Here is a 12,438-nt window from a genome sequence, read left to right on the forward strand (position 1 = left end):
AAAACAGTATTTGTTTCTATTTTTCAGAATTCTATTCTTGTAAATACTCCATGATAGTATATCCTCTACCATGCTATTTTGCCTAAAGTACCACCTTCTAGCTCTCATTCAATTATGCATTGATTTTGTGTTTTGAATTTTGGATGTAATTCATCATTACTGAGGGCTGTCTCAAGCATTTGCTCAGCTGAGACTGCTTTCTGTTTCCTGCATACTAATGAAGTGCTATGGAACACAGAAACACTTTGGCTTGAGAAGCTTTTTTCTAAACCATACTTCATTTAAGACTGAAAACAGTTTTAAAAGATGCATACTCTTATATGCTATATTCATTCACCATCATGTTGTTGGACTAGGTGATCATTTTAAGTCCCTTCCAACTGATATATTGTTCCTCATTTAAATTTTTACCTCCCAATTTTTGTACTACCAAAAACCACTGCAAATTATGTGTCTTGAAGGAGTGCTAATGTTTCAGATATATTTTGTTAAATAAAAAGACAAAATAATAAAATATATAAATGAATAAAATATATAAATGAATAAAATCAAAAATTACATCAGTTGTGATTGGTACTGACACATGGCAGAGGCTGCATCCTTATAACTAATGTACTCAAATTTAGAGTTGTGTAGCACTCTCAGGTAACAGAAATATAAACTGTACTTGAGAGGTAAACTATGAACACATGAAAGTTATTTTCTAAATGCTGAAGTCTCCACACTTTTCTGCTGCATCCTCACATTCAATAAGTACTCATTCTCATCATGTATCCTAACACAGCAGCGTTCTCTTTACACAATTTCACTAGGGCTCAAACTGCAGCCTTGCTTTTCTCAAAATGTCCATGATAAAACAGACATAAACACCTGAAAATAAGCATCATTCTATGACAAATTAAGTCAAAAGTTTTTTTCATTTCCAGGTTACCTCCTGCTCCAACTTAAAGACAAAACAAACACAGTCTACATTTTCATAAATCATTTTAGAAGGATCTTTGCATGTGCATTCATTGTAGTTGTACACATGTGACTGAAGTATTTAAGTACAATACCCATTAAGACCCAAATTTCATTAGTAGATAATTTAATCGTTTTTGAAAACTGTCCTTCAAAATCATATTTTTGGGGTTGCTTGAGGTAAAATTCCTGCCTAAGTCAAAAAAACCTACAAAAGTAGTCACTAAGTCACACTGTAAAAGCTAGATTTGCGTTTAGTTTCACTTACAAACAAACAAAAACCCAAAAACTAAAAAACAAACAAACAAAACCCCCCAAAAATTTATTTAAGCTAACACTTTACAGTCTCTTAAGTTTCTAGTTTCTTGATCACTTTGAGGCAGAATAAACCAGCATCACTGCCAAAAGAATTGATCCTATACCAACCCCAGCCACTCACACACCCCCCTACATGAGTCTTCACTCAGTCACACAGTGAACTGAATTGGGAAATTGATCCATGTCCAATTAATCAAAGAGAAAAAACCTTCCCAGGGAGATGCATTCAAAATTGCCTTCACTGCTTCCTGATTTATCTTCCCAGTTCTCTCAACCAAAATTAAAATAAGGCAAAGCCACATTTCAGGACCTCCCAGCATGACATTGGACATGCAGGTCCAAGGAACCAGAGAGAGACCTACCTGAAACACGTTTGTTATTGGTAGTGGAGGCAAAGCTATCAGACTTTGCAATCAATGGGACATCCATTTGGAAAACCATTTCTGTGAAAACTGCTTCAGGTACCTCACTTGTAATACATGTCTGAACTGGGTGGTCAATGCTGTGGAAAGGCTGATTCATACAGAATCAAACACCCCTTCACACATCAGCTTCTCTTCTGTTATGAGATGGTTTCTGAACAGCTGGGCTGTTTAGACACACAGGGTTATGTAGCTGGCCCTTGATACACAGGAATACTAAGCACATTCTGCTTGTGACCCAGTAAGTCCAAGAGCTGGAAGCTGTAAAACCAGTAAGATTACCCTGGCACTATCACAAAGACAGGACTTAGGACTGTCAGCTCTGCTGGACTGCTTATCCTCAAAAGCCATATAATATAGTCCAGAAGAAGCCAGGAAACAGGCACAGGCAAGGCATATTCATAAATATTTATATTTGGTACTTTTGCAATGACTACATACTATTAGTTTTAAATATGCTTTAATTTAATTAAGATAAAAATCAGACCGTGGTTAAGACCAAGGCTGACTAAAATTGTTATTCTTGACTCAGTTTCTGAGAAACAGGTGTCCACCAACATTTTTGAGGACCACCCATAACACCCTCTCTACTTTCCAGTTTTAAAATCTGAATGGATTTTTCCTGTGTAATTACACAACTCCAATCTGCTTTATTCAGAGGTTTATATATATAAATACATGAAAAACACACCAAGAATTGCACTCCAATGAAGCAGTCTACCTACACAGAGCTTTGGTAACTTTAAATTCTTGTGAATTCAAAGTCTGAGACTTTACTACTATTGCCACAAGTTAGTCAGCAAGAGGCCACACATTAACTTCCAGTTCAGTTTGTCTTCTAAAGACAGGGGAAATACTAATCAATGTATGAGGTCTGACATGAAGTCTTTTAGAAAAAAAAAGTCAGTGGCTTTTCAAACTCAGCTCACTTGCAGATGAATCTTCATCATGGGATTGGGGTCAAATTAAACAAGAACAGTAGTTCTTGCCTACAGTTTCCTCTCCATCATGAGGACAGAACTCATAACTTGAGATATCAACCATGTTTCCTTGTAGCTGCATCAGCTACAAGGTATGGAAGATGCTCACTATCATTTTCTTGAATACCACCCTTCAAAAGGAGTAACATGTAAAATGCCAGCTTCTGCAGAGACATTAAGAGTTATTTAACAGCCAGTACAGTTGACAACACAACACATAGCAGTTTCACTTTTAATGGAAGATACATGTCCTTGCTGAGAAAATTATTGCCAGTAAAAAAATGCCAACAAAAAGCACAATTCCCATTGAACAGTAACTCACCTGAAGTCACACTTTTTAATTTTCCTAAGTACATCTGATGTTCCCTAATTCAACTGCTCCCTGTATCATACCATTGTGTTAGTGCAAAAAAAAGAAAAATATTTTCCCCCTTACCTCTTTGCCAGCCTTTGCTGGAATTGGTCCTTGAATCTCTCTCAACTTGCGAGCATTGTCAAGTTCTGCTTGAAGTTCTGAAGCCAATTCCTTCAAAGAAAGTGATTAGACTCCATTAGTTTAAACATTTTAAACTTTTAAGAGACCTTTATATCAGAATTAACTATTCATTCCATTTTCTTGTGTGTTTCGAAATAATTTTTTAAACTCTAATGACACAAAAGACTAAATAAGACACGTCAGTAGAATTTACAGAATTCTTTACTGGATATAAAATTGAAAAAAAATGTTCAGAATAGAAGCATCTGAAGTATAGAAACATGAATTGCCATACAAAGAGCAGAAAAAGTATCCTTAAACATTATTACCTTATACTAAAATGCTTTTTTTACTAATAAATGCTAAGCATAAATACTACTTTATGTATAGGAAGTTAAATATGGAAGCCCGAACACATCAGGTGTATGAACTTTCCAGGTTATCCTACATGTCCTTTTATTTTTTTTATATATACACACATACACATTTACATGCATACATGCAAGCAGTGGGTCTAGGGAAATATCTCTCAGACATTTTTGCTATGCAGTTTCACATCTCCCCACACTGAATGTCCAACTTTTGCACTTTAGACCTTATTTTGAGTATTAAAATGTAAAAAGGTGGAAAATGAGAACTGTTTACAGACTTGTGTAAATTGTTTCTGACGGTCCTGCTCTCTCGACCATCTGTTTATTAAACAAATAGAAGTATTTTAGAATATCTTGGACTGCTAAGAATTGCCAGGTGGCAACCTATCAACCTACATGAAATAGAACCACTTATACTCTGACCCCTTTACCAGTTCCATTGATTGGACTCCAACAAGCATGCCCATACTTGCCACCCCAAAATTAAGTAATTTGGTCAACACCAAGCAGCAAGTCAGTACAAAAATAGATTCAGAATTCATTTGTCCCACATGGCCAACCTTGAGCTCCAGCCATGCTGTTACATAACCATCTGTTCTGGTGTGTGGGGACGAACTTGTTTAAACAAGTTGCATTTTCAATCTGATCAGAGGAAGACCAGGAACAATATTTAAAATAAAACAAGACAAGGATAATTTTTTTAATTATTTATATTGTTGTTATACTCTCCCCGAAGAACATGTGTATATTTTTTGTCAAATTACTCATATCAGTTACTGTCAGGTGGGGGAAAAAAAACCAAACAAACACATTTGCACCCAAACTTCTGTTTGGGCAATGTTACTGAAGTTAAGCAGAAGGAGAAGAAAAAAAAGTCTATAAATTTTGCTGATCTCTATGAAGGTCTTTGGAAAACTTTCCCCTCCCCAGTACTTTTGCAACTAATATATAGATAGCTTCAACCATTTTCCCTGGTAGGAAAATGTCTTAAACAATAAAGTAATATCTTAAGGGACACCAGTCCCTCACAAACCTATCATATAATAACATTCATAAATATATTTTCCTTCAGTAGTGTATCAACTAGGAAAACTACAGATTAAAACATGGAGACATCAATTTAAATCATTAACACTCATATCTTAGTAGGAAATACATTGCTTGAAGCTACTTTTAATTCATATTTGAAGTTCATAAGATTTCAAATGGACAAGATTTCTAGAAAAGGTATAGCTGTTGAAATATTGTAAAGCTACATAGATACATCTATGTCTAAAGATGTGGGAAAAGAATTCATAATATAAAACAGGTTTGAAAAGAAAATGTTTATAAAATATGTACAGCATGTCCTAATCCAGCAATAATGCCAAAACATCCTAAAACTTTCCACAAATCAAAGAGTCTAATTTAGCAGTTGAACTCACACTTATTTATTACTTCGTGATGCAGATTTTGGTGCAAATACTGTGTCACAACTAAACAAGTGTAGTAAAAATTAATCTTAAAAAAAGATACAAAAACCCACAGTGATAGGATTCACTTTTAAAAACTCAGAAAAAAGTTCCTTAAGAGCAGCTATTCAGAGTAACACTTAAAAACACGGTTTAAAAACTAACAGACTACGACCTTTTTATAACTGAATTCCAGACTGAATTCTACTGAATGGAATTAACTCATTATAGCCATGCTTAGTGTAATAAAAAATATACACTTCCAGAGTTTAGAGTGTTCCAAAAGAATGAAATTCTTGATCCTTCAGGATCAGTTTGCTGAATGAAAACAAGTCTCCTAAAGCAACATTAAACATGGAGTGTTTCTCTCCCCTCTATTGACTCAGTCTCATTCAGGGCAGGCATTTTGTGGAGCTGACCACAAAGCACTGTTTGAACAATCACAGTTGTTCTCAATGCTGAGCTGGATGCAATGGCCTATGCAATTCCTTTCAGTTTTATATCTCCATACCATAATTATTAAGCATGCTTATAAAGCAGAGCCATGGACCACATGCACCTACTTGTGACAAAGCCGATGAAACAAGAAAAGCTCCAGAAGCTGTCTACCTTGTAACATAGACAGGGAGCTCTGTAGTTTTCACCTGCTCCCTTTTTAAGAAAAAGATATTAAATACTCTAAAGAAAGGCAGAGAAAAACTGGTTTCGGGTATGCTGCTTATCCTACAAAGCCTGGGGATCTGAATCCTCTACTCTAGTCTATGAACCATTGCATTTAAAGCAAAAGTTACTGTAAAAGCAGTAATTTCAAACCCTACCAAACTCTGTAGGTCTTTATTTGCTTGAATCAATACCCTTTAAAAAAAAAAAAACTAAAACTATTAAATCACTCTGAACTCTAAAGAAAAAATGCAGTAAATCATGACAGTTTTTCAAAGACATTACCATGTCTCCCATGAGTTCTGCTTTCACAATCCTCGCTCCCAGTCTGTTCATCTCCTCTTCACTGAGGACCCGAGGTGGCTCATCCTTTGATGATCTGTAAAACACCAGCTGCGTTAAACCCATGGAAAAATACTGCAGTATTCACCTGTGTAATTAAGTATTATTTGCCTGCTATACTGGTACATATGCTCCTAATGTCAAAATAATTGAAAATGACATATAAAAATGTATTTGCAGTCAGAAGTTGCCAAGGATTCTGAAGCCAAAGAGCTTGAATAAAATTTTTATGAAGCTTGTTTCCTTTTACATTTGAGATCAATTAAAATGAAAAGAACTATCTATAACCATTTACTCAGCACAAAAAAACAGTCAAGAGACAGTAACAGGTATAAGCAGGCAAAAAGCAAGGGAAAGAGGAACAGAAAGTTATTTCAACCCATTCTAATTCTGTTTTCTGGCTTTGGCCATGCTTTTATTTCTCAGCAAAATCGCCCTTTTCTGAGTTGTTCTCTTGTTAGCCAAAATGGCTTTCCATTTCTTGGAAACTACTTATTTTCCCATATTTATCTGCTCTCAGTACAATCTCTGCTTCTGAACGTGTTATGGCTGATACAGCAGAGTTTCCCTGGAAAATTAACCGGTAGCATTTTAAAAATATGAAGTCTCTCTAGGGAAGCCACAGCTAGTAATAAATGGTATTGTATCTTAATTTTAATATTAAAAGGTCAGCATAGGAGTTCTTATGATAATAAATAAGGTCTCTAAGAAATATTGCAGAGGCATCAGATAAGTTTGGATCTTGTTCTCTAACCCTAGGAAAGACTAAAGGCAACTTAATCTAAAACAAAAATATCTAACACAAAAGAGACATAATAATATAGTTATGATATTTGTTCCTGTTATTACAGAGAGAATTCACCCTCTACTTGATATGATTAAACCCCGTCAGATTTGAAGAATAGGAAAACTTGAAGATGGTGTCGTCTTTAACTGCCGGGTCTCTCCAGTCCTGAGAAAATTACAAAAGTTGCTTTTGTTTGTTTTCAAGGTGCCTAATGCAAATCCCCAAAACTCAGAAAAATTTACCTTAACTTCACCAGAAACAAAACCCTCAAAGATTACCTTCTCACTTTTCCTTAAACTATATTTTTCAAAACAAGGGAGACTATTTAAATAAAGGGAAGAACAGGTGTTTATTACTTCATATATGTTTTTTTTAAGTGGTGCTAGTGCTTGAATCATCATCTGAACTTTCTGAGACTTGAGAAATTGTTTTGATTTGTTTTTATCTTGTCTCAAATTAAACTTTGAAGTAGTCCCATTATTAAGTGTGACTTCCAGCAAACACTAGCTGATGGACTTTTCCTCTGGGGAGATCCCTTCGACATCCAATCAGCACTTTTAATTAACCTGTGACATACTACCGTCCAAAACACTTTGATTTATAGGCTGAAGAAACTTCCTCTGTGCTTTTGAAGGGATAAAACTTAAGAGCTGTATTTTCAGCATGAGAGATAAAGAACCAAAACAGTAACACTTTTTAATTCAAACTTTCACCTGAAAGAAGATTTGCTTCTTGTAACTGAGTGACAACACCGCTGAAAGAGGACATGTATTACAAGTCTTGAAACTATCGAAAGAAAAAGAAAGCAGCAGCTTATAAGTTATTCCCAACAGATAACTACTGCACCTATCAAAACCTGAAGCGTTCCAAAAGCCAGAATTTTCTACAAAATTATACAAAAAAAACCCAAAACAAAACACCACAAATCAAAACAAACAAAAAAAACCAATTCTCACTGAATGGAATAGGAAGACAGGTCATTTGGTATTTCAAACACATAAAACCTCTGAAGTTAAGACTCAGCTTAAAGGAACCTGAAAATAGGTCAATTAGCAAGGGCTGTATGGTTTTCCAAGCCTAAGTAATCTCTACTTTACTAATATATCAGCTCAGTAATTGTATTGCCTAAGAAATACAATTAAAATATCAACGAAGATGTGCAATTAGGTTTAATAGTACTAAACCAGAAAACACAGGCAAAAGAAAATATCAGCTAAACAGTTCCTATGCTTATTTCTCTTTTGTGAGGAAAAGAATTATCACGTCTATCTTAATAATTGAATTTTTTGAACTTGAATAAGCAAACCACTTCCGTACACAACTTCATTTCCCAAAATCTCCAGCTCTGTCCAGTTACAATTAGCACTGCACTTACTACATGTGGGAGACAAAAGCTAAAAGGTACAGTTTTCTGTATTTGTAATTAAAAAAAGTGAATCGCCGTTACTGAACATAAGGGAAAAAAAAAAAAAAGACTAATAATGCAGCTGTTTCTTTGAAGAAAACAATACTGAGGCAATGGTATTAGTAATTACATGTTCTACTAGGTCTGGCTGGGATGGAATTTACATTTTCCATAGCACTGTGGTGGTGAACTTGCCAACTCTCCAATTTGCAAAGCTTAGAGGACCATGGTAGAAAGCTGACAAGAGGGCCTGGGCCAAAATCCTCCCCTGCTTGAGGCTCAACTCTTGCCCATTGAGAAATTCCAAGACATTTGAAGTATTTCACAGAACTCGAGGAACCCTTAAAAGACATACTTTCATATATTTAGATACATATATCTTTATACATTTATACACATGTATCCCTATAAAATATCTCTGTCTGTGTGTGTGTGTATGAATTGATTTAAATACCCTACAGAAAGTATAATATGAATGTTGTCATCTCAGATCTGTAACTAAGTCACTGTTGTCATTGTAGCAAATCATATTGACTCACCTCATAAATGTTAAATCAGTCAATGATTAAGTACTGCTAAAATCTTCTGATCCATCTTAAATCTGTGAAAAAAGCTCTGCTGTACCAGAAGCCATGTAAAAATTTCATCTGTGGTGAACTGATACTTCTACATCATTGTACTAAGATCACCTTTTGTTGAAATCTTGGACAGTGGTTCTTTAGGTGATCCTAACTGATTACAAATGTAATCCTTTAGATACCAAGCTTTCATCAAGTCTGAGATTAAGACTGGACCTAGCCACAACTTATCTCCATCAGGAGTTTAGAAGGCAAGGGGGGGTTCACTCAAACCTCATGACACAATGGGAGGGTCTCCCTTACACCCTTTTGTGTCTTCAGTCTCTGTATAAATCATTCTAAATCAATTTTCTCTCAATGTTCTTTTGTATTTTTCACTCATGTAGTACATAATAGAGTGAACCTTTAAGTCACATTTTTGTAGATTCATATTAAATTCACTTTTGCTAATACCTTTGATGGTCATTCTTTGAGCAACCCTAAACCACTCATTCGTGACCAGCAGCCTGTATTGTGCTGTGGTCTGGACTTAGGTGGTGACAATGTTGGTAAGACACTGCTCTTTTGGCTATTGTTGAGCAGTGCTTACTCAGCTTTCAGGCTTCCTCTGGGTCTCACAGTGCACCCCCAGCAAGAAGGGGGTGAGCAAAAGCTTGGGAGGGTCACAGCCAGGACAGCCAACCCAAACCAGCCAAAGGGCTATTCCATGCCACATACCATCACACTCAGGAAAAAAAGGCTAGAGTGCAGTCTTTAAAAAATAGCTGCTGTTCAAAGACTGGCTGGGCATCAGTCTGCTCATGGGACTGCCTTTGCATCACGTTGCTGCCCCTACCCTTCACTTGTTACACTGCCTTTATCCAATAAGGAGTTTTTCTCCCTTTTGCTCTTCTGATTCCCTCTGCAGGATGGAGAACAAGCAAGCAGCTGGGTATGTGCTTAGCTGGTTGCTGAGGGTCAACACACCACACATCCAAAGCAACACCCAGCTTCACACGTTCCCCTTCATCCCCCACCCCTGTCCCTATCCCTCAAGACAGGTGGAAAACAACTGTGGATTGTGGAGACCTTGTACCTGAACAAAGTCATACACAAATCAGGACTCAAGAGCAGAGGAGGTCTCATAGGCTTCAGCTCAGATGCACCATGAAACATTCTAATGAGAAGTTTACAAAGTACACTTAACTAGCAAAACCCAGACATTTCTAGGCAGTAACTATTTGGGCTATATATACGGAAACAAAGAGGATCACTAAATTTGAATGTCTAATAATGTCTCATACATCACAGGTTTAATGCTACAAGACCTTTTTTTCACAGTAGCTACAACAGGTATAAAATTTTTTTTCTCATTTTCCAGCAAAATAGCACCTAGGCAAACACTAAAATAAACAATAAAACAAGAGATGACAAACATTTATGAATGGGATTTCCCATAGTGTGCAAAAACTATTCATGCCAGAATTTGGAACTACTCCTGCCATGACATATATTCAAGTTCATGCTTTAAAATAAAATTAGATTAACTGAACATCAAGTAATTTATATTCTTGCTATTAATGCAAATTTAAATTTCATTGTCTTCTATCAAAGTATAGCAAGCTAAATCTGGAAAAAGATACCCAATATACATAAATAAAGAACTGTGTATAGTAGGATGCCAGCTGCTGGTAAGTCATGCAGTATCTCATTTGTGTACATTTTTTCTTTGGAAATACAGTGAGGTATTTGCAAGTACTACCTATAGGAACAATTACAAATAAAATAAATAATCTTAAAATATCTTCTTATTCCTATCCAACAATTAATTAAAAGTAAATTGATAACCCTGATATAAGAAGTTTTCTGCACATAACTGACATAAGCATACAAGAAAGAAGGAATTACATTTGATCATATTTCATCAAATGCTGTTTTGAACCAAATCATACCATTCTTCTTACATACTCCAACCAAGAATATTTACTTGTCCAGCTTTCCCAAACAATTAAATAAAACCACCCCGACACTAAAATATTTTTGCACGTGCCTACGTATTATTGGAAAGATCTGAAGGAAAGCCTTCACAGTAATAACCACACTAGACAAATCACTGGGAGAACCAGGAAGCTGCTAATACTGGAGAACAGGAGGCCTTGAGCAGAGCAAAAGGTCAGTTCTCTACAACTTACTTTTCTGACCACTTCTCCTTATGACTCTCTGCTGTCTTTCACTAAAGCAAGTCAGGAAAAATTAAATTCCTGCTGCCTAATAGTTTATGTTTCCCTTCCCACTATTAATTCTTCCTCTTCTCCATAACAAAATGCATGTTCTAATCAATACTTTCTACTGTTTTTCCCTACTTAAGCATATAAACTTATCTCACAGGTGGAAAACCTATCCCTGCTGTATTAATTATTTCAGGTTTTAGTCAGCATTTTATAACATTTCAAGTGTGTCTTTTATAAATTTGATGACAGTTAAGATATTGTTTTGCAGGTTTTTCGCCTAAGAGGCCAATTTTACTGCAGTGAGAACTAACATTAGAAGCAAACAGAAAATAATCTAGCATTAGCAATTCTCAAATATGCTGAGGAGACAGGACAAGTAAGGGGTGTTTTACTTCTGCAGTGGTCTATTGTAGCTGCCCTTAGCTGGGGCTAGATTCCTCCAAACTAAAGAGATCTGATAGGATCAGTCTGATACTGCCACAAAGGAGATAAGAGTTTCTGGTATACTTTGCCATGAAAAATACAGCAAAAAAAAGACAAGAAGTTCATAAAATACCTAGAGTATGATATTTTACTGTCAGATAACATTTGTTTCTTCTCAGAGATATCGCTTGGGTACTCCTGCCGCAACTTCTCTTTTTCATCACTTGGAGTTCTTTCCCAACTATTGCCATCAGTTTGTTCCATAGTACCTGATGATTTTTTATTACACAGTAATTTCTCATTGTTATCTTCTCTGTGTGTTTTGGTCCACAGGGCAGTATCCTCTCCAGGTTTCTGGAAACGGCTGCTCAAAGAGCTATGAACCGGCAGTTTGGAAGAGGACTGCTCTGACTTGCAGTCTCTAGGTGCACTGTAAGATGATGAATCATCTTCAGAGGGTTTCAAAAATCTGTGTTTCATACTGCTTGAAGATGAACTCTTTTCCTGATTTCGTTTTTCACTGGAGTATTTTTCTCCTTTGGAGCTGTAGCCCCTTAATAGGGAGTCCATGCTACTGTGTCCACATTCTTGGTCTCTTCTTGACATACCTCTTTTGTAATCTTTATCCTCTTGTGACCAACCCTTGTCATATCTCTCCCTAGTATGGCCCCCAAATGTGTTTCTGCTTCTATCATCATCTCGTGTCACCTTTTCAATATGGTGTTCTTTCTTCCCTCTCTCACTTTCTGAATAGTCAGTTTTCCTCCATCTTCCACTTCCATGATAATTTTCCTTTCTGGATGCAGCTTTTTCAGCTTCTTCTAATCGCGACTGAAATACCTCCACTGACTATAAAAAAGAATAAAAAAAGTTATGCCACTTTTAAGACCATGGGGTATTGTGTAAGTATTTTAAATCTGCTGTAATATCCCATATATTAAAAAAAAAAAAAATTAACAAAACAAAATACATAAATGGCTAGGTAGCTTTAAACTCTTTGTCACTAGAGAGAAGCTTCAGAGGCTGTTTTTTCCTGCTTCCTTCCTTAGGTCTTAC

The 12,438-nt window shown here is 36.0% G+C and overlaps 1 protein-coding gene across 1 annotated transcript in view; it reads right to left on the reverse strand.

Annotated features, from left to right (window-relative positions):
- The window catches only part of CWF19L2 (CWF19 like cell cycle control factor 2), a 67,311-nt gene that overhangs the window by 36,920 nt on the left and 17,953 nt on the right, over window positions 1-12,438 (reverse strand). The window contains exons 7-9 of the mRNA XM_050333615.1: window positions 11,516-12,231; window positions 5,923-6,016; window positions 3,117-3,206 (exon numbers count right to left, since the gene is read on the reverse strand). Of these exons, the coding sequence (XP_050189572.1) occupies window positions 3,117-3,206; window positions 5,923-6,016; window positions 11,516-12,231 (900 nt within the window). The remainder of the gene's footprint in view (window positions 1-3,116; window positions 3,207-5,922; window positions 6,017-11,515; window positions 12,232-12,438) is intronic.

This window comes from Myiozetetes cayanensis, unplaced genomic scaffold (genome assembly GCF_022539395.1).
Source record: "Myiozetetes cayanensis isolate MyiCay16 unplaced genomic scaffold, myiCay2020 scf5-8, whole genome shotgun sequence".
NCBI lineage: Eukaryota > Metazoa > Chordata > Aves > Passeriformes > Tyrannidae > Myiozetetes > Myiozetetes cayanensis.